The 23,188-nt window shown below is 39.1% G+C and overlaps 1 protein-coding gene across 6 annotated transcripts; it reads left to right on the forward strand.

Moving 5' to 3' along the window:
• Positions 1–2,928: 2,928 nt before the first annotated feature.
• On the forward strand, positions 2,929–23,098 carry clockb (clock circadian regulator b). Of its 6 annotated transcripts, none has more exons than XM_074630261.1 (24): positions 2,929–3,051; positions 5,824–5,915; positions 6,460–6,612; positions 7,123–7,211; positions 8,392–8,451; positions 8,862–9,010; positions 9,640–9,731; positions 10,662–10,751; positions 10,955–11,075; positions 11,658–11,771; positions 11,894–12,012; positions 12,125–12,207; positions 13,019–13,125; positions 13,236–13,383; positions 13,606–13,681; positions 14,123–14,261; positions 14,462–14,559; positions 14,752–14,940; positions 15,717–15,875; positions 16,456–16,659; positions 17,761–17,954; positions 18,567–18,696; positions 19,389–19,523; positions 19,737–23,098. In XM_074630261.1, the coding sequence occupies exons 4-24, from the start codon at positions 7,195–7,197 to the stop codon at positions 20,013–20,015; spliced, it is 2,703 nt and encodes a 900-aa protein (XP_074486362.1). In that variant the 5' UTR covers positions 2,929–3,051; positions 5,824–5,915; positions 6,460–6,612; positions 7,123–7,194; the 3' UTR covers positions 20,016–23,098. The 6 variants fall into 6 exon arrangements, with proteins under 6 accessions (XP_074486362.1, XP_074486363.1, XP_074486358.1 ...); XM_074630262.1 differs by having other exon boundaries at positions 19,392–19,523; XM_074630257.1 differs by having other exon boundaries at positions 17,713–17,954; positions 19,737–20,556.
• The last annotated feature ends 90 nt before the right edge of the window (positions 23,099–23,188 follow it).

Genomic DNA, 23,188 nt, shown 5'->3' on the forward strand with positions numbered 1-23,188 from the left:
ACACATGCATTTCATAATGCCAGGGTTTGTGTTTATGTTATATACATCATATTATAATCATTTAATAATGTATAAGTCTTAATGGCTTTTTTGTTTTTAATATAGATTATGATGGTGTTTAAATCCATTAATAAAATGCATGACCATTTATTCTTATGGATATGAAATGTACCAAAAAATAATAAATAATTGTATTATATACAGCATGTTATATCCAATCTTATCTAGACTAAAATATATCATTACATCAAACATATTTATTTCAACACTCATCTTAAGTTTCTTTTGTAGAAAGTTGGCTACATCCATCCAGAACATTCTTATATATATATATATATATATATATATATATATATTTGAAAGAATAGATGAGAAATAATCTATTTTTTTCAAAGTCCACAGGAATCACACTTGTAATCAATATCCACCTTGAATCTTTCTAACACAAGTTTTTGTTTATGAACCATAATAATATGAATTTAAGGGGAACCTCGACACAGTATAGGAACAACGTCACGGTCTGCAGAGCTTCTGATTGGATGTCGATAAAAGGGGAAACCCCTTTGCCATCAGGCAGGGCCATCCCTCTCCCTCTGCTCTGCTCTGCTCTGCACCCTCCTGGCCACCGTCCAATGTCACTTTCACAGCCCCATTCACTCTCACCCTGTTTTCCTGAAAATAGTAATGCATATTAATATAATTGTGTTATAAACATGGTGGCATTTTAAGTACTAAAACATGATAGTGTAGTATCCGCTATATTCTCGCTTTAAGAAAGTGCATTAATTTGCAAGCCTAGGACGCGGACTATACCTTGTCCTTTTTATTCAATTCAATTTCAATTTCAATTCAATTTGCTTTATTGGCATGACTGTCAGGTGAACAATATTGACAAAGCGTCAATTCAATAATAACGAAAAAACTGAAAAAAGAACAAAATAAAAACAAAAACAAATATATATATATATACATACATACAATTCATTAAGCAAATTACAATACATAGATATTTAAAAAAGAACATGCATGTAAATGGAAGAAAAACAATAAATAACTAATTAATGTTTGTTATGTCAATAAAACATTTTAAAAGGAAATTATCATCACATTTAATTAATGATGTCTAATTATCTTTTGATATGTTTAGATACATTTCCTTTTCTTCTGTACTGTTTTTTTTATGTATTTCATTAGTTTTATTGGATTTTTTTCCACTGTTTGGTTAGGTTTTTCTGCACATTTTGTGTACTTCTTGTTTTTGTTTAACTTTTGTTGTATTTATAAAATTATGTTAGTTTAGATCTTTCTCCCTTTTTTGTTATTGTTTTTTTTCTCCTGGGGTTGGGGGGAGGTCCCTTGTATAAGCCTGTGGCTTCTTGATCTCTCCTGACACATTTCTTGTTTTTTTTCATTGACTGGATTTTGTGCAGTTTTATATATGTGCAAATACATAAAAAAAATATTGCAATATCAAAGGATAAATGTAAAAAACAAAACAAAACATGAAGTAGAGGAGTAAATAAAAGACAGAGTGTGAGTTACATCTATTATGTGTTGTTGTCTCTTAGGCTGTGACATGCACTGACATGTTCACACTTATTCTCTATATCATATCAAAAACTACACATGACAGTGGACTGGTCTTGCAGGAAAAAGCCACAACAACAACACGAGTCATTCCTACCAGTGGCCATCATACTTTATAACTCCTCCCCCTTCTGCAGGAAGGACAGCTGAAAACACTGGACACCAAGTACAAATATAATATCAATATCCTGTGCAATACTACTTTTTACATTCTCATTGTGCAATATCACTGTTTATTGTGTGCAATATTAATGTCCAACATGTGCAATATTACTTGTTTTTCTGTTTGAATAGAATAGAATAGAATAGAAAGCTTTATTATCACTGTATTAAATACAACGAGATTCACAGTTGCCACTTCTGGTCAGTGCTTTAAAACAAATACTTGACAAGATGAGGCAGATAAAACATATAACAGGTAAAACACACATAGTTATAAAGTAAATAAAATAGGTAAGTACTACATGTAATAAATAAATATAAACAGAAGTGTTACACTAGAAGTATAAAATATAAAAATAGATGTAATGTAAACAGAGGTAATTGCACGTAGAATAGGTAGGGTAGATGTAATAAATAAAATGTAAACAAAGTTGCGCTTGAGGTGTATATTGCATCAAGGATATTGTTAGCTTACTTTACCTTTTTTTATTTTACTTATCTTATCATATTTACTAATTTTACTAAATGTATCTTACTTAATTGATATTCTTTTAGGCCCCTTTTTATTTCATACACTGGTATTTTATATACTTGAACTTGTTGTAATTTTGTTGTATAAATTGAGCAATTTCCTTCGGGATTAATAAAGTTCTATCTTATCTTATTATTTCCCCTCTGAAGATCACTCAGAGAATCACACTTATTCTTTATTATATAAAACAAAAACTACACATGACATTGGACTAATCATGCAAGGAAAAATAGATATTTAAAAAGAACATGCATGTAAATGGAAGAAAAATACAATAAAGAAGTTATTAATGTTTGTTGTGTCAATAAAACAAACAAACAAATAAAAAACAATTAATAACAATATATTGCAATATCAAAGGATAAATGTAAAAAAAAAAAACATGAAGTATAGGAATAAATAAAGGCAGAGTGTGAGTTACATCTATTCAGTGTTGTTGTCTCTTAGGCTGTGACATGTTCACACTTATTCTCTATATCATATCAAAAACTACACATGACAGTGGACTAATCAGGCAGGTAAATACCACAACAACAACACGCGGGGTCATTATTTGCCCCTCTGAAGATCACTCAGTGAATCCCCCCATTTACTTCTTACCAGCTATACTGTACTTGCAAAATAGTGCGCCCTACTGTCTCCATTGCGCATGACTGTACGTCAGTTAATATGAAGTAGGCCTCCTGTTTTTCTCCCTCAACCCGGCGGAGTCCTCCTGCCTGGCCCCCACCGACTCGATGCAACAAACACGGAGGCTGCTGTCGACTAAGGTAAGGGGATTTGTTAATGCATAGCCAAAGCAAAGCGGTGGTGTTAGTAACATAGCACCAGCCGTTGTGGTGGTGGTCCGGTAAAACGGTTGTTGTGGAAACGCTTCGGTTTGGACTGCAGAGCGCGGAGGAGGCTTCGGGACTCGTTTCCGCACCGCTCGAGCTCGAGCAAGGCCCAGTGACCCACATTCAGAGCAGTTAGTGTGTATGTGTACGAGTGGGCGATGCGTGTAGTGATGTGTGTGTACGTGTGTGCCCGGGGGAACCGTGAGAGTGTGTGTGTGTGTGTACATACACTGTACTGCCGCGAAAAATGTTTCCACCATCGCTGCTTTTTAGACGTTTCTTCTTCTTCTCCGCGGCCAACGGTTATGTTTGTAACGGCTTGTTTTTGAGCAACAACGGTTATGTTTTTAAAAGGCTTTTAACGGCTCGCGCTGTTTTTGAGCACCAACGGTTGTTTTTCAATCCAATGTCAGTTGGTTTGTTTGCGTGACAGCTCGAGAGGCTGATGCTCGGTTAACAGCTTCTTTTACCGTGATATTGGCTGATATTTCTTCCCGTTTATTTCACAAAGAACGCGTTACCTTGTCAGAAAGTGTGTCAGTATTTGTGAGTGGTAAGCGTGAGAGGAAACGGGGTCAGTTAAAGAGCGTTTAAATCTCTGGGTTAAAAGGGCAGTTTTCTTCGGTTAGCCAGCTTAGTTAGCCTGCTAGCTCTCTCTTTCTCGGTTGGTTGTATAACGAACACCTGTGGCACCAAACAATGGTATATTGAAATTGTTATATATCTGATAGCTTAATTGTTTGGTTTGGGTTAGACTGCATAAACGTGGAGCATATTGTTAATATCGGTTTTTATTCATTGAGTGTACAGTGGGTCGTCCAATGAAGAAGAAGCTCAGTGTAATGAGGCTTCACTTACTGGCCATCAGGAATACATGTCTGTAGGTCAGGCCAGTGCTTCCCCACAGTAGAGACACAAGATGGTTTAACACAATGCTCTCCCACTAATATAAATACTCTAGCAGGGTGATAATGTTATCCATAGGTTTTACTGTACTCTGTCTTACAGCAAAATGCTCTTATTAGGTCATTGGGACACAGTGGTGGCATGTTGTCTGATTGGTGTTATTAGGTCTGCTTTGACATTGTTAGACTGTTTACACTGACATATGTCAATGTCAATGCTTTGACATTGTTTACAAAGACGTAATAACAATCATATAATTTTTCAAGCAAAAAAATGCCAGATTTACCCTAGTTACAGCTTCTTAATTGTGATGATTTGCTGTATTTCTGTATTTGGGTCGACTGCATAAACGTGGAACATATTGTTAATATCTGTGTTTATTCATTGAGTGTACAGTGGGGCAGAATCGTCCAATGAAGAAGAAGCTCAGTCTAATGAGGCTTCACTTACTGGCCATCAGGAATACATGTCTGTAGGTCAGGCCAGTGCTTTCCCACAGTAGAGACACACAGGGGTCCTTAAGATGGTTTAACACAATGCTCTCCCACTAATATAAAAACTATAGCAGGGTGATAATGTTATCCATAGGTTTTTACTGTACCCTCTCTGGCCTCCCTGTCATATTTTACAGCAAAATGCTGTTATTAGGTCATTGGGTTACAGTGGTGGCATGTTGTTTGATTGGTGTTGGGTCTGCTTGACATAAAAACAACATATTCACATTCACATATTCACAAAAATGCCAGCTTTACCCTAGTTACAGCTTCTCAATGTGATGATTTGCTGCCTTTCTTTATCTTATGTGATAGTAGTATGGATATTTAAGTTTTAAGCTCTTTGAAGATGCCACCTTGGGGCTGTGGGAAAATGTGATGGGCATTTTTCACTATTTTCTGACATTGTTAATGTTATCCATAGGTTTTACTGTACCCTCTCTGGCCTCCCTGTCATATCTTACAGCTCTTATTAGATCATTGGGACACAGTGGTGGCATGTTGTCTGATTGGTGTTATTAGGGTCTGCTTTGACATTGTTAGACTGTTTACACAGACATAAAAACAATCATATAATTTTTTCAAGCAAAAATGCCAGCTTTACCCTAGTTACAGCTTCTCAATTGTGATGATTTGCTGTATTTCTGTATTTGGGTCGACTGCATAAACGTGGACCATGTTGTTAATATCGGTGTTTATTCATTGAGTGTACAGTGGGGCAGAATCGTCCAATGAAGAAGAAGCTCAGTCTAATTAGGCTTCACTTACTGGCCATCAGGAATACATGTCTGCAGGTCAGGCCAGTGCTTCCCACAGTAGAGAAACATAGGGGTCCTTAAGATGGTTTCACACAATGCTCTCCCACTAAAATTAGTGCAATAAATATTCTTTAGCAGGGTGATGATATTATCCATAGGTTTTTACTGTACCCTCCCTGTCATATCTTACAGCTCTTATTAGGTCATTGGGACACAGTGATGGCATGTTGTCTGATTGGTGTTGGGTCTGCTTTGACATTATTAGACTGTTTACAAAAATAATTGGCAGATTAACTTCTAATAAAAATAGTCATCAGTTTCATCAGCAGCCCTAATAGTATATGTATTGTAATATATGGTATTATGAATATCTTTTAGTCTGGTCGGATACACTTTGTTACGTGGTTGTAGCCCTAATTTCTTGTTTTTAAATTGAAGCAACTGATATTTATTTTCCTTGTTGGCCTCTAGAATTTGCATGCATGGTAAATAGTGGACAGAGGCCCCTTGGTGTGTTTTTGAGTGAGTATGGTTTCTTTGTGTTGCAGGTGAGGTGTGGCTCACGCATGAAGATTAGTCAGTGCCTGGAAGGATAGGATTGAAAACAGCTAGTTTTGCCTTCAAAGAGACATTCCAGAAAGTAAGTTGAAAAATACTTAATCACCACTTTTTCATAACTGGGTCACTGTGCTCCAAAAGAGTGTCTGAAGTGCTAATAATGTAAGCATAATGATTGATTTATTCCAGGGTTTCCCCGCTGCACTGATGTACGTTATTTGCACTTAAAAGACTCTGTTCCGCAAGAATTGGAATGTCAAGACCTTTCAACAGTCTTACTTCATAGAATCTGTTTCATTAGCTATATGTTAGTTAGTTTATTAGTAAGTTGTTTAGAAAGTCAGACAGTATTAATTGGAACCAGCTGTCCATTTTTGAAGCAGGGTCCAATTTAATATATGCTAAATGACACATTGTAAAATTGGTTAAAGAAACAGTAAAATTGTTGATAAGTAAAAAGTTGATAAATCAGGAAAGGTGATCTACCACACTGGCTGGTAACCTGTCGTTCTGACAGTGAATTTCTTCACTATGGCAGTAAAGATGGAAAATTGCTTAAAGTTGCCCTCAAATTGACCTAATGACCCCTCATGACCCCTAGTTTTCTGCTCTGATTTCTCCTGCAGGTTTGGTTGATCATCATGTCTTTCCCGTGGTCTGTTGCCCTCTCCTGACCCCAATGACCTCAACGGCAGTTTTGACCATAGCTTTGACCTCAAACCCATTCTACGACCCCTGAGACAAGACATTAACTGACCACGTGCATAAGCTGCATTGGGGTGAGAAGTCACCATACACACACAAACGCATTTAAGTTTGGTTATGCCTCTTTTAACATGTTGCAACATAGACTACACAAATAAAGTATTTTTCTCACATTTGTGCTTTGATATCAGGATTCAGCCAAGTTCACTCTAAAAAAACAGTCTGTTGTATATTGAAGTATAAAAGGAGCCACCATAGTAAGCCAGTTTTCTGAACCCTGTGGGAATGCTGATAATTATGATTAGTGTTGGAGAATGACACACTGGGTGAAAAAACATATTCAAAACATTAAACATGCCTGGCTGTTTAAACACATACATAGATTTTTTTTTTATTTATTGCATTTACTGTATCAGCAAGGATTTCTATCAAATTTACATAATTATTTAAGCTTGGTCTGTTCACATTACTGCAGTACGCTGTGTGCCAAAACATTCAATCATGTTTTTAGTCCACTGAATTGCCAAATGTAAATCATAAGGGGCACTTGAGCTAATAAAATACATGTTTTTCTGTCTGTCCAGGTGGTCTTCCAAATGCCTACCTCACGCCTAAAGAGCAAATCACTGCAGCCACAGCCCTGATCAGCAGCCACCATGACATCAAGCATAGGGTATACTGCAACACACGCACGCACACACACACGCACACACAATATGTAAATCATAAATGACATTCATACACAGACTATGCATGCGTTGAGCACAAGCATGTAAAGTACAAAATATGTTCATATTATTTATATATATATATATATAGCTTTGCAAAGAACGGTGTTAATGTTAAATAATGAAATGCTCCTAATTTATAATAATAACAACAATAACGATAATGATAACTTGAGACGATCTAGCAATGGAATCACACAAGCCGCTATGCCAAAATTAGGCCAGGGGCGTAAAGTGGGGGACCAATAGCCCCTTCCCAACTTCCTACCCCCCTACTTCGGGCGCCCTTGCTCAGACTACACCCATCTTCGAACTCTGCCTTCATTTTGATCTCAACTAGACATCTGCAAAGTTTTGTGACTGCATCTTGCACAGTTGCGACGCTATTGTGGTGACAAAATCTGTCCACTGATATATATAAACAGAAATATAAACAACTGGCAAAGGAAGTACTCTAAACTACTTTTGTGGTTGTACCCGCTAGTAGGTGTCACCAGGACAAACATTTTTCCATGATACACACAGGTTCACAAGGTGAAAACAATACCAGCGTCGCTGTCATGGCTGGTATTAATTATAATTATGGTTATTGTTATTGTTATTATGAAGTGCCGTGCCACAATAAAAATCTTTAGAAAAAAGCGATTTCTTGCCTTTTTGGCATGAAAGTAGTAAATTTTTAAAGATATTAAATGATAGCTCTAGATATAGGTCGGTACAAATTAAAGTATTTGTATTGACCCACATTCATCAAAATGTATACAAGAATACGCCCTGTTTCACAAATGCACTTGTAATGTTCCTGGCAAGCACAACACATTCCTTCTCTCTCTCTCTCTCTCTCTCTCTCTCTCTCTCTCTCTCTCTCTCTCTCTCTCTCTCTCTCTCTCTCTCTCTCTCTCTCTCTCTCTCTCTCTGTCTCTCTCTCTGTCTCACTCTCTTTTTTTGTGTGCCCCAAAAATAAACCTGCTCCTGGCATGTAGGAATCTTCTCATTAAGCAACATCCATCATTCTCTATTATTAACAATACGTATCTGCTTTCAAACTGCCAACAAACGTTCACACACAGGAAAACATAAAGTGAGATGGGAAAAAACTGTAAATATGTTGCTCTCCTCCTGTAGGGATGATTGTAGCATCTTTGATGGGTTGATGGAAGAAGATGAAAAGGACAAAGCAAAACGGTAAGCAAGATGTAAAGATGAACACGCTAGAGTGATGCTACTTGTAGTATGTGTTAAATATTAATACACCAATCCTTTTCATAAAACATCATATGGTTTGTAAAGGATTGTGTCTTGACCAGACTTACGTACAGCTTGAAACACATTTAAAGATGAGTATATTTTTAGCTCCTGTAGAGAATAGACGATGTCTAAACTGACTGTATGGCATACCGTACACAGCAGCCATAATGTCTTAACTTCTAACATGACAAAAAGGCTACACCTGCTTATTTTCAGTCTTTTTTTTTCTCTGTGTCAAAACGGTGAATTTGGACAAAAAGCAGAACAAAATTCTCTTTAAAATGTTTGTCAAAAAATAAACTATGACTGCATGACATTTAACATCTAAATTGTGGTTTTGATTGTAGTGTGTCCCGTAACAAGTCTGAGAAGAAACGGAGAGACCAGTTCAATGTCCTCATCAAGGAACTCGGCACCATGTTGCCGGGCAACACCAGGAAGATGGACAAGTCCACCATCCTGCAGAAAAGCATCGACTTCCTGTGTAAACACAAAGGTCAGGGCACGTCACAGGGTGGACACTTGTTCTATATTTAGTTGTTTTTGTGCACACTGTTGTCTGTGCATGTTTACTCTCATTACTAGAGCTTATTACACAGAGGCATGGGTATTGTACCTGTGAAGTGTAATTAATTAGTTTGAACCTTTCAACTGTGTATAGTTGACTTAATGTGCTATGATTAATAATTATACCATACTTTAATGACTGCCTTTTCTGTGGTTGAGCTACTTTACACCTCCATCCTCTACTCTGTTTCCCCTCATAATCTTAGTTGATCACCACTTGAATACTGTGATTCTCTTGAATCTGAAACATTTAATCACTGCGCATGTGTTACTATTCTTTTTAATCCTAGTTCTTATCACTGCCGTGCATGATCATTTACTCAGCTGCCACTTCACTGGTGAACTGTGTTATCTCTTGTTCTGTTTAAGTGCCTTGTTGTCACTCTGAGCCCTGTACTATCAATACATTTTTGTACCATGCTGCTTTCTTTTTGTGTTGTTTCTTTAACTGTATGTCCTGTTGCCTCATTGTGTTTTCCTTACTTGACGTTTTTCCTGAAAGACTTGATTTTTCTTTTCAAAAATTAAATTTTTTTTTCTTTCTGTTTCCTCCACCAGAGATCGCAGCCCAGTCGGAGTCGAGTGAGATCAGGCAGGACTGGAAGCCTCCGTTTCTTAGCAATGAGGAGTTCACCCAGCTCATGCTGGAGGTCAGAAATCACACATGTTGTACTGTAATCCTGTCTGTTAGGTGTCATATCCACTGTTATTTTATAGAGGTGGGGAAAAAAAATATATTCAGCATAGCATGCCAACATTGTACCGGTTGTAGCGGGTTCAGTCTTAAAGCTAAACTGAAGATACTGGTATCATATGAAACTAGAAAACTTAAGGAATCGATTGGTACCAACCATATCATGTTAGCTTAGAGGAACGCTAAATAACACTACAAAGTTAAGCTAAATTTTGGCGAGGAAATACTGGCATGGCCATTTTCAAAGGCCTCTGACCTCCAAGATATGTGAATGAAAACTCTGAGATGAACAGAGTGAAAACCACTAATTACATAAAACAAATGTTGGTAAACTGCATAATTTGCAGTTGAAAAAAGCTAATAAATCGCAATTTATCTTATTGTAACACTCAGCATATTGCAACATTTTTCTGGATCTCTGGTGATTCCCACCCCTATTATTTTTTTTAAGTTATTTTTTTAGCATTTTTTTTATTGACAGGACAGTGGATAGAGTCTTAGAAAGGGGGATAGAGAGAGAGTAGATGCGGAAAGGGCCACAGGCCGGATTTGAACCCGGGCCACCGCAGTCAGGACTGAGCCTTGTTACATGGGCGCCCGCTCAACCAACTGAGCTAACCAGGCACCCACCCCTATTATTGTAATTTTGTAGGTTTTTTCAGGACCAGGTTCAAGATTAATTTTAATTCACCTCAACAAATCCAATTGAATTCAAATTTTATTTCTAGAAGTTGAAAACAAAAGCTGCTGTATTATTTCAACAGATTTGACTCATTGTTTATTTTGCTGATATTTAACAAAAAACAAATTGATGACAGCCTTTTACTTCTACAGCTGTAGAACAACATTCACGGGTTTTCTCTTTTATCTTGTCTTGCATTATCAGGCTCTGGATGGGTTCTTTATAGCAATAATGACTGACGGGAACATCCTCTACGTCTCGGAGAGTGTCACCTCACTACTAGAACACCTACCGGTGAGTAACATGGGTTCTTTCTTTTGACTGGTATGTATTAGTCATCCACTGTATTGTAGAACAACCTTTAACCAGGTTTTTTGTGTGAATAGCTCAGATTAACCATGCTAGGATGACTTGTGTGTGTGTGCTGAAAAACAGGTTTGGCCATTCTTCTGATTTTTGTTTGTTTTCCCATGCATGTATGTATCTGTGTTCCTCAGACGGACTTGGTGGACCAGAACCTGTTAAACTTCCTGCCAATTGGGGAACACTCTGATGTGTACAAAGCTCTGTCCACGCACCCCACCGACCACGAGAACCTTAGCTCCGATTACCTGAAGAGTCAGTAACACCCCAAATCATATTACCCCATACTTGCTGCTTGTTTCAACATTATCCAATATTACTGTACTGAATAGTGTGTTCGGCAGTTAAATGGGAATATCATTCAGTTTAACATTTACTTGTGAATTTCACGATGCACAGCTTGCGGCTGTTATCTGAGTTTTAAAGTCATATAAATGTGTGTTTGGGCCTTAATATCCAAAGAAAATGATACGGAAACAAAATAACTAGAAACCCATATTCATCCCAGTGACTGTATTAAACCTTATTACATATATTTCTGTAGATAATTTTGTTAGTTTAAATCCTGTCCTGTTTGTCTTGTCGATAAGGAAGCAATTTGGCAGATATAAAATGATAATAGCCCTGAGCCATATCCTCAGACTGGAATAGCTAAAATAAAAGTCTGAGAATACTGGTTTATTTTTTGCATGATGCTCGGGCATCATTATCACTGTTTTGTCTTGATTTCCTTACAGCACCATGAAACATTTAAAGACATGAACAATGTGTTTACTGGATGTTACAACAGTTGTACTTTTGACCTGACTTTGTATTTTTTGTTTCTTTTTACTCCAGCTAAGAACCACATGGAGTTCTGCTGCCATATGCTGCGAGGGACCATTGACCCCAAAGAATCGCCTATCTACGAATATGTAAAGTTCATTGGCAACTTCAAGTCACTCAACAATGGTATGTCACTTGCAGTAAATAGCATTCATCACGGCAATCTGTGTAAAGCTCATTTTAAGTAGAAGTTAAGGAATTCTGTATATTCCTTCCTTCAATGGCAAACTCTGCTCTGTGTTGTGCAGTTCCCAACGCAGGGAGGAATGGTCTAGCAGGGGTGTTACAGCGGTCACTACAACCTGCGTTCGATGACCAGGTGTGCTTCGTAGCCACTGTTCGGCTGGCCAAACCTCAGTTTATCAAGGTAGACTTAGACACACACACACACTCGCACATAAAAGTAAAATCACACTGAGTCATTAATTAATCATTTTATCTAATATACCTTCTCTCTTCTGTTGTTTTTGTATTCATAGGAGATGTGTACAGTGGAGGAGCCCAATGAAGAATTCACCTCTAGGCACAGTCTAGAATGGAAGTTCCTCTTCTTAGACCATAGGTAAACACACACATTTAATTGTGCATTGCTCACTTAAGCTACCAGTACACTCAGAAGTGCTTGGCGTATGGTTGCACTTTCCTGATGTCTGATTGGGGGGGAGGGGTGGTCTGTAACCATTTCTGTAAATTTACGAAATCTGTCATTCACACCGTGATTAGCCAGCTTTGTGGAAGTGAGAAAGGAGCCAGGGTTTTAACTTCTCAAGCTCTCTTTTTTTCATTCTTCACACAACTATCTCTGTCACTTTTCATGTGAACAACCAAGTGAAACACTGTAAGTGACTTCAGGGAGAGACTGTCTGGAAAATGTGCGCTGCTATCACCATATTTAAACAATGGCCAACAAATAAACAAAATGCCGCTCCGGTGTGTGATTTTTAGATAGCACGCCGGCATCGCGGGAGCAGAAGGGTCGTGACGTTAAAGACAACAGCTTCAGTGTCTGATTCGTGTGTGCATGTAGTCCTGCCGTGCCGGCTGTCTCTTTCACACACACATCGGCTCGGCTTTGTCTCCACTGCCAGCTGAGCGGCGGAACAACTCTGTCCCCCCGTTCCGTCTCCGTCCCTTTCAGACAGAACCCAACATTTCGTATGATTCTCTTCAAGCATAACACGACCGTTGCATTTACATAATACTAATTTCTTTGAGATGTGTACCTTTTAGCCACATCAAGTTTGTCCTCTTTGGATACACTTTACTGAAAGCTAAGAGCACCCAGTTGGTCTAGGTCACTTTCTCCCTCTAGGACTTTGTGAAGCCTACCTTCTTTTCTTCGATTTGATAATGATGCCATTTCTCCTTTTCAGAGCTCCACCTATCATAGGATACCTGCCTTTCGAGGTTCTGGGAACATCGGGGTACGACTATTACCATGTGGACGACCTAGAGACACTAGCCAAGTGTCACGAACACCGTGAGGGCTCATATTTACACACTTTTTTTTTTTTTTTTTGTAAAAGCCCCTGTCTGCTCGTTGTTTCTGACAACTCTGCTCTTGTCTGCCTCTTTCTCTCTCCTGTTCAGTGATGCAGTACGGTAAAGGGAAGTCTTGCTACTATCGTTTCCTGACTAAAGGTCAACAGTGGATCTGGCTTCAGACGCACTACTACATCACCTATCACCAGTGGAACTCCCGACCTGAGTTTATTGTCTGTACGCACACAGTAGTCAGGTACTGCAGCCTCCCTCTACCTGTTTACTGATGGTACAGAGATTGTTTGTTCTGTTCATTTCCATACCATTGTTAAGAGCCTGTGATAATAAACAGCTCCTCATATGCACTTCTATGATCTGTTGGTGACACAGCATTTCTAAATGTTCCTCACATCTCTGATGTACACCACCTTCCTGCTTGTCTTGTCCCATAAAATCTCCTTTTTTCTTTAAAATGCAGCTATGCAGAGGTGAGGGCAGAACAGCGCAGAGAGCTGGGCATTGAGGAGGCTATCCCAGAAGTTACTGCAAATAAGGTGAGAAATTACACCTAGAAATGGTCTATACTCCTCTGTTTTCATCAATGCATGAGCCCAATAATTAAAGGTATCACAATATATCAAGTATGGAGGACAAATTGTTAAAAAAAACATTGTGGTTGAATTTGTAGTTTTGTTCTTTAAGCCTGAGTAACAAAATGAAACTATTAGTCGTGTAATTGAACTACTTGATTTACTGAAATTGCCTTGTGACAATGTATTAAATATACAAAATAATATATTTAGCCCTATTAAGAGCCATCATATTATTAAATATGTTGAAAGGATCACAAAATAAAGCCCCCAAATTTGCCCACTGTGAATGATCCTTTGCTCATTTACCCATCAGCCCTGTAATTTTCACCTGTATGCAGTCTGACTTTTATTTTTAAAGGATCGGCTGTCAAGTGTATATTTCCTCTGCTTCTCTGTTTTTAGAGTCAGGACTCTGGCTCAGAGTCACAGCTAAATACATCCAGCCTCAAGGAGGCTTTGGAGCGATTTGACCGCAGCCGAACAGCCTCAACCTCCTCACGGAGTTCTCGCAAGTCCTCTGTCTCTGACAACACTTGTACTTGTAAGGACACACCCCACACACACACACACACACAGTTAGATGTACATAAATAATATAAATCAGTTATACCCTGACGTAATGCTCTACAAAGACAAGTCAGTGACACATCAGTTTAGGAGTTTACGCTCTGCAGTAAGATGATACGATATCATCAGCAGTATGACTCTTACTCATCAATAATTCTGTTTCTGCGGCAACAGCCTCCAAGCTACACATGGACACGGCCTCACCTCCTCGGCAGTCAGTGGCCTCCACCATGGAGATGACATCACAGCGTCGCTCATCCATCAGCAGCCAGGTGAGAACACATAGCAAACTAGGACTTTTGTTTTGACAGATACTGATTATTGTGACCACGAGTAACGCAAAATAGAGATTGGATTTCATTACTCAATGCTGTTTTATAATGCAGTTTGGTTAAGAAAATATAATACAACAAACTCTTATACTTCAGTTATCATAATTCTCTTGATTATCTGTTTATTTGCAGTCTATGAGCTCTCAGACCACAAACCAGAGTGTAACTGTAGGGATGATCACTCAGCAACAGCAACAGCAACAGCAACAGCAACAGCAGCAGCAGCAGCAGCAGCAACAGCAGCAGCAGCAGCAGCAACAGCAACAGCAACAGCAGCAACAACAACAACAACAACCACAGCAGCTACAGACAAACGTACAGGTGAGAATGGTGGTACTTAAGCACTTAGGCATCGTAATGTGCTGTGGAGTAGAGCTGGAGCAATTTGTCGATTAATTTCTCAATAGATCAACAAGAGATTAATCGTTTAATCTCTTTAGAGCCAGTAGTGTTTGGTTTGTCCGTTCTGGGCTACTGTAGCAACATGGTGGAGCATCATGGCGGACTCTGTGACCCGTTCCCTATGTAAATATGAAGGGCTCATTCTAGGCTAAAGAAAACACAACAATTCTTAGATACAGGTGATTATACACTGATGAAAACATAGTTATGAATATTATAGTCCATTTCTACTAACAGATCTCCTGAAATGTTACACACTGTTCCTTTAATAGAGTAATTGTTTTTTTTTTCAATGAAAAATGCCAAAAATTCAGTCGTTCCAGGTTCTTAAAGGTTAATGATTGCTTGATTTCCATGTATTCTATGGTAGTAAACTGCATGCCTTCAAGTTTTGGACAATTTGTCGGACAAAAAAAAGACATTTGAAGACGTCACATTGGGCTCTGGGAAACTTTGATTCTTCAATATTTTTGACTATTTATAGACCAAAATGATAAATCAATGAATCGAGAAAATAATATTCAGACTAATCAGTAATAAAATAATCATTAGCTGCTGCCCCACTGTGGACTTTTTGATGTCCATTCACCAGTGTTTCGTAATGAACATTAGAATATCTTTAGCTGCTAACTGCAGGTACGCATTAGGCAGTACTGCTGAAGTAAGTGACCACTTCTTTTTCTCTCCACCCACAGCCGGTGATGGAGTTCTCAGCGCAGGTGAATGCCATGCAGCATCTAAAGGATCAGCTGGAACAGAGGACAAGACTGATCCAAGCCAACATCCAGCGGCAGCAGGACGAGCTGAGACACATCCAAGACCAGCTGCAGAGAGTCCAGGGACAGGGCATACAGGTAGGATATTTATTAAATTGAATCCATAGTTTATTGTCTCAGATGTAACATCTGTTTTATTTTGCTGTGCTGACCTTTTTACAGCAAAATAAAACTAATTATATTCAGACCAGAGAGCTACTTCAGTTTACTGAAAGGGTTCATTTTACTCACAGAATAATTGCATACTTACCTTTTGAAAAGCAGTGGCATTCAGGTTTCTCCCCATGATGTTTCCAAATTTGGGAAGCTGCTTATTTGAACAAAACTATCACGCAACCTCTCATCTTTTTTAACAGATCAGTAGGTTTATTGTGCTTTGTCTTTTCCTGTTGTGTTCTTCCTTGGCTGTGCCTGACCTAGATCCCAATGACAATCATGCATTATGTATTATTTTTGTTCTATTCAGAGGAAACAGCAATATCACTAGCTGAGTGTGTACCCTGTAAAGATTATTTACTCTCATCAAATCATTCTGTTCTGTTATAACAATAAACACATTTTTAGATAAGGCAAATAATGTACAAAAATATGTGCATGCAGTGTAAACCTAGACACACAGACCACTGTGGCCTGACATCTAATTTTTCCATCCCGACAGATGTTGCTGCAGCAGCCAAGTGGAGCGATGAACGTGCAACTCCCCCAGGTGGGGCCGGTCCAGCAAACAACTACTTTGACCAGTCAGGTCCAGCAAACAACAATTAACCCCGTCCATTCAGGAACTCAGCAGCTAACCATCCAGCAGCAGGCACCGCCCCCCCAGCAGAGCCTACAGCAGCAGCAGACCAATGCCCTCACACAGGTGGGACACACACACACACACACACACACATCACACAAAACGTTTGTTTTTTAATCTCTGATAAACTGGCATTATCTGTAACTTTTAATAGAAAAGGTCCAACAATATTAATGTACTCAATAGTCAAGATGCTTTTAGAACACTAAGCTTGTGTGAACCTTTTACACTATTGGTCATTTATGTGGAGAATTTCACAAACTACGCAAACATAGTACTGTTCTGAGAAGTTGTAATGTTTACATCTAATTCAGAAGACAGGAAGAGCCACAGGGCATGCTGTTGGTGTTTAATCATGTGAGAGGCTTCCAAGAAAACTCAGTGAAAGTGGACAAACCATCATATTTACCTTGGTTAGAGACACCCTCCGTACTCTACTATTGAGTAATGTTGATCTAAGTTATCTTGTCATGTATTAATACTGTTTATTTAAAAACAGCCAGGGAAACCGAAGCAGCACATTTCACTTCATGTTTGTATATAATGTATCAAAAACAAGCATACTGTAACCCATTAGTGTCGATATGAGGCTTTTTCCAAGTCTTGAAGTGGTGTAAACACAACCTCCTAGTCCACCACCTTTTATGTAGACACTGAATGAAAACAATATGCAGAATGTGAATTTTTCAATTTAACTCTCTGGGGGTCTCTGGGGTCGCGCCAGTTGCCTGCATTTGCAAAAGCATTCACTTCATACTTTTAATAATATCTCTGTAACGGATGGATGTAGCGACTTACTTTAAAAGCTGTCCTGCAGCACGCTGTTCTGCCGTTACAACAAGCCAGCACTTGTTGTCATAATCCATCCAGGAGCTTGGTAATCCGTCAAGGAAACACTGTCATTTTTGTACACTCTTGAAAAATAATAAAAGCCTCATTTCAGTGTTTTATGTACATCTTTATCTAACTATACAAACAACTCTTTAACGTTACTGTTTTGGTGAATGAGATTTCTGGCAGACATGTTGACTCTGCAGAACTATGTTCAAATTTGACATACCTCATACTGCAAAATCAACAAAAAAGACCCTTAATCAGTTTACTTTGTTTTTAAAGGAATTCATATCATGTCCATCCCTCCTTCCCCACATTACCACTCTCCAGCCCCAGCGTCAGCCCCAGCAACCTCCCCAGGCTCAGCCCCAGACCCAAGGCTCTGTATCTGCTCCACTATACAACACCATGATGATTTCCCAGCCAGGACAGCCCAACGTGCTTCAGATCAGCACCAGCCTGCCGCAGACCAACACACAGCAAGGCACCGCAGTGGCCACCTTCACACAGGACCGACAGATCCGGTAGGCCAACAACAACCAAAACTGACACTCAAACTACCCTCATTCCCACTAAACCAAAGTCTCTCCAGGTATATATGCATATAAGGATTTGTCCTGCATATAAGTAATTCTATGTGTAAGGAATAATGTACAGCGAGCCAGTCTTTTGTTATTTCACAACAATGACCCGCTTGCTGTAAATTATCCCGCTTATTACACGGTTACTTACTTAAGAAATCAATAATTTGACACAAAAATCGTGTTATACATAGCGGTCTGCTATAAAGAAATAACAGACCGTAGAACGCCGGGATTGACGAGTCAGAACCAAGTATTCAACAAAGCCGTGTACAAAATTAAGTGTATTTCATTTTATTCTATTCTAAGTTTCTTTCAATATTTACATAAATCTTCTATACGTGTGTAGCGTGAAGGGGCTATAACTTATATTTCATTGTGCAACTTGTGTTATGAAATGACAAATAAATGAACCTTGTAACCTTGTGAAGTACTGCTACTTAGTAAGCAGAAGTCCCATCTGAAACCAAGCAGACATCTAGTATAATTCATGGTTACTGTAATTTATTTTTTCTTCCTGTTTCTTTTCTCCTTCCTCCATTTCACTCTCCCCAGGTTCCCAGCGGGGCAGCAGCTGGTGACCAAGCTTGTCACGGCTCCAATGGCATGTGGAGCCGTCATGGTGCCCACCTCCATGTTCATGGGACAGGTGGTCACTGCGTACAACCCCTTTGGTGGACAACAGGTATGGACAAAGCCGTTAAGAGTCATAGAGCAGCTAATGAAACTGTATCTTAGACCAGAAATCTACTCTAAAGAGAGTCCATCTAAGCAAACATGTGTGAAGCACATAACCAGCCAGCTGCTCAGTGCTGAGAGAGTGTGGTTATAGTGTGAAACTATTGAATAAAATACAATAAAAACCATGGCATTGGTGGGGAAAATTGGCTTGTTTGATCGGCATCTCCCCATTTTATTTAATGAAAAAACGTTTTGTATTTGATGCTGATATTTGACAATGACAAGAAGGTAATGAAAATGGAGTCTACGCAAAGAAAACTGCAATATTTTTAAAGTCTAAGCCTGAAAGCAGATCACAGAGCGATTCAAATTAATCCCAAAATGTTTTATGAATTTTTAAAACAAAGTTGTTTGAAGTTGTTTAACATTGGTCTTGTCCTTGAAGCCTAAAGAGGACTCAAAAGACTAACTGGTCCAAAGACTACTAGATTTTGTTGTCAATAAAACAGGTGCAGTGTTGTTATTGTTACTTATACAATAGACTTCGTCCATTTTCATTTGTCTGTCTAATGTGATGGATCTCTCTCAAAGCAGTAAATGGCCTACAATATTCCAAAAGAAACTTAATTTCTTATATGATTAAGTCATATAACTGCACCCCTTTGTTGTTCTGTGTTAACTCCCGTGTCTATTCAGCAGGGAGGGCAAACGCAGACCCTGACTCTGCAACCGGCTCAACCGAACCAAGGTCAGCCCGACGGCCAAAACCAGACCACTGTAGTCACTCAGGGTGGCCAGCAGGGGCAGCAGCAACAACAGCAATTCCTACAGGTACCAGTAGAGGGCAGAATAGACATCTTGACAAAATATCAAGTCATTCATATGTTTTATTTTGATGAAGTGTCTTTATCCTGCAGTGAGTAATGAGTGAAATAATATATCTACTGTTTATAGAATCAGTTTAAACTGTATGTGAGAAGAGGTTTTTATTGACATTAAAGAACAGCTTCATTTTCTCATGCTCTTGCACTGTTTTTCCATCAGGGCACTCGTCTTCTCCATAGTAACCAGTCTACCCAGCTAATTCTGCAGGCAGCGTTCCCACTACAACAACAGGGCGCCTTCACGCAGGCAACACACCAACAGCAACCGCAGCAGCAACAACAGCAGCAGCAGCAACAACAACAGCAGCAGCAGCAGCAACGGCAGCAGCAACAATCTCACCACCAGAGGCACCAGCAGCAACTGAAACCACAGCCCCAGAAACAGCAGAAAGCTCCGTCATCACACAGGACTGACAGCGTCAGCAGCCAACCACAGTAAAGTCTGGAGGAAAACGTGTTCAGTCGGAACACACAGGGAATTTTAAGGGATTGCTGTGTACATTTGTTTTGGTCGTGTGGCTGTCACAAACTTCCTTTTCCCCCAAAATCGTTGCCCTCCCTTCCTCCATCTGAAAGAAACGAATCATAGGAAAGAAGAAAGCCTGTGAGTCCTTGAGGAACTCACCACAGATTGTCACTAGGCAACAGGATGGATTAAAATCCCCCTCTCCTTCGCCAGAGGCGAAGCTGTGAGGGCTCCAGTCTCTGTGGAAACCCAGTGACAACAGACTTTTTTTGAAGGTTTGTCAAAGTGGACTGACCTTGTACAGATTTACTGTATGATACAAAAAAACATGTAAATATCCAATATAGCCTAACAGGAAAAAGAAAATGTAGTATTTTATATGATTGCATGGAAAGAATAACTGTGTAAGCTTTTATTAGTCGCTTTTGAAAAATGGATTTTTACTTTTGTTCAAGTGTTTTCTGGTCAAAGATGGAGCAACGACATGCTCTCTCAGTCTTCTCTCCCCACTTCTCTAAAAAAAAAAAAATCAAATAAGGCTTTAAAGTTGTGTCAGTTTGGTTGGGCTTGGGTTTTCTTGTGGAAGTTGTGTTTTTAAACACTGTGTCTCTGAGACAAAAATGGCTCTTTTTAACTTTATAACAAATTATGTTTGGCAAGAAACTAGATCACAGTATAACTGAATTCTTTGCAGAATGATCACTGTACGTCTAACGGGTTTAGTGATTCCAAGTGCCAATAACGTAGTCAATTATGTTTTTTTTTTTTTTATTTTGAGCAGACTATTCAAAGGCGTATATATATTTTCCAACAAGATATTACCCAAAATAAAGTTAGTGCGTGTGTATATAGTAGGGATTATTTTTTAACAGTCAGAGAGCCCTATAAGTAACAAACAGTATATCCTCAACCTCCTGAAACTTTAGCACTTGATGTGGTTGTGTACAGTAAATCACTGTCAAGACCTAGTCGTTTGTAATCTGTGGTGTGATTCTGTGAGCTAGTGTGTTTTTGGGAATACAATCTTTGTGTGCATGAGTGGGCATGAGAGTGTCTGTGGTTGGTTGTGTGTGTGTGTGTGTGTGTGTGTGTGCTTGTTGCCCCTTGTGTCTTACAATAATTGACTTAGTAAGGGTTTGAAGTTGCTGGATGGTACTTGTATTCTCAGGAATGTGGAAAGTTTTTTGCTTCTGCCTCAGTCTGGAACCAGACCAGGAAGGATTAGACAGTGATGCTGCAAAGACCAGAGGAGGAAGTGTGAAGGGTGTGGCGACTGAATCAAATTTGACCTAAATCTCTTAGAGCCTTCCTTGTTATTTCCTTATCAAAATAGTATGAAGGGAGAACTCTCCAAAGACAGTAAAAAAAGGCTTTTATTTTGTAAAGGGCGGGAGGACAAGATATGACGCCGTAGAAAATGTAGAAAAATAATTTTCATCTATTCACCCAGATTGGAATAGATTGACTTCCTTGTACCAGTAAACCTGCATTTCTACTCACTGTCTCGTGGTCTTCTGTATCGTCAGTGTTTCATCCTTCTATCTCTTCCTAGGCCTCAGAAACCCTCATGCAGTTCAGTTCACTTGTCTCTGGTTATAACCAGGGCTGGGCCCCAGTCCATTTCAAATGCATGGATGGGTATGGGCTCAGCCCCTCTACTACAGTCGTAAGCCATATCAAACAGAAAAAGCCTTGGATTGGAGGGAGTGTGATGGTTGGCAAAGGAGCATTTAGAATGTGTTGTTTTGTCTCAGAGTGTAGTTCAGTGTGTGTGTGTGTGTGTGTGTGTGTGTGTGTGAGTGAATATAGCATCTCCTACTTCTTGTATCACTCAGGGGGTCAGCATTGGTTTCCCCTGGCGATAGCCAATCAGTTCTTGCGTTGCAGTATAAAGAAATAATTGTAATATTCAAGAAACTTCCTCTCCAGTTGGGCTCAGTATTCTGCAAGCTCGTGTGTGGGACAGCTCAACTTGAATACATGTTCGTGTGAGAGAAAGAGAGTGAGAGAGTTTGTATGCATGTTTACTGTCACTGTAACCTGTTATATTTTCATATGGAAACAGATGTGTGACTGGAAAAGAATGGATGGTAGGCAATGCAGAGCATTGGTCACCTGTCAGGCTATAAAGAAGATGGGCAGTGTTATTGTTTTACAATGACAGACTGCTCAACAAACACTTATCACAGCAACTACACATCAGACCGGTCTCAAATGGTTAACCCTCTGAGATATATGTTTTTAATTTAGATTATGCGACTAAGCCGAGACAAAATGCTCTTCTTGACTTTGTCCACAAATAAGGAATAGAAGAGAGGCCTTACTATTTGAACCAGGTCTTCCACCCATCACATAACAAATATAGATCCTCTATAGACTAGTTTGTGTTTAAGGCGTCACTCTAAAGGGTAATGATGTAATGTTTATAGTTTGTGTCACTGATACCCAGCCCAAAGAATGTAAAGGTGTTTTAAAGAGACTAATGGATGTTGTAACTGTTGATTATGGAGAACCTTTGACAGGCTTTGTGATGAAGGAAAACAAGGGGTGTGAAAGAAAATCATGTTTCTCACTACAAGGATCCACATATAGAATCAGAAATGCAATTTTATTTACAGGCTTTGCATCGTAAAAGAAACTTACCATTACGAACTTTCTGTATCTGTTTTTGCAACAATCATTTTTGGTTGGAAAAATAATTTAAAAGGTGCTGAAAGATGAGGTGTAGGACAAGACGGCAAGGCCCCTCCTCCCCTCCACACACATCACATTTCCACAACACAATCTGGTTCTAAAGAGTCCTAATCCTAGTATAATACTGTACACATACACAAAGTGAAGAACACCAGTATTCAGTGTAAAACGGTGCTATGCTTACCTGTACTGTATGTATGTATATCCCTTCTTCTGCTCTTGAACTGTGCTCCTTTTATCTACCCCAAAGTCAAATGTAATAATAATCAATATTTTGAAGCAAAATGTTTGCTATTATTATAATCCCCCTCTCCCCTATTGGTCAATTTGAAAATAAAAACAGTTGCAAATATTATACGTGACACACGTCTGCCGCAAGTTTGTTTGTGTGTTTTGGTCTGTTATTAACCACGCTACCATTGCAGATCCAGGGTCAGTCCACCACTTTGGTC

This window comes from Sebastes fasciatus, chromosome 3, assembly GCF_043250625.1.
Source record: "Sebastes fasciatus isolate fSebFas1 chromosome 3, fSebFas1.pri, whole genome shotgun sequence".
NCBI classification, from domain to species: Eukaryota; Metazoa; Chordata; class Actinopteri; order Perciformes; family Sebastidae; genus Sebastes; species Sebastes fasciatus.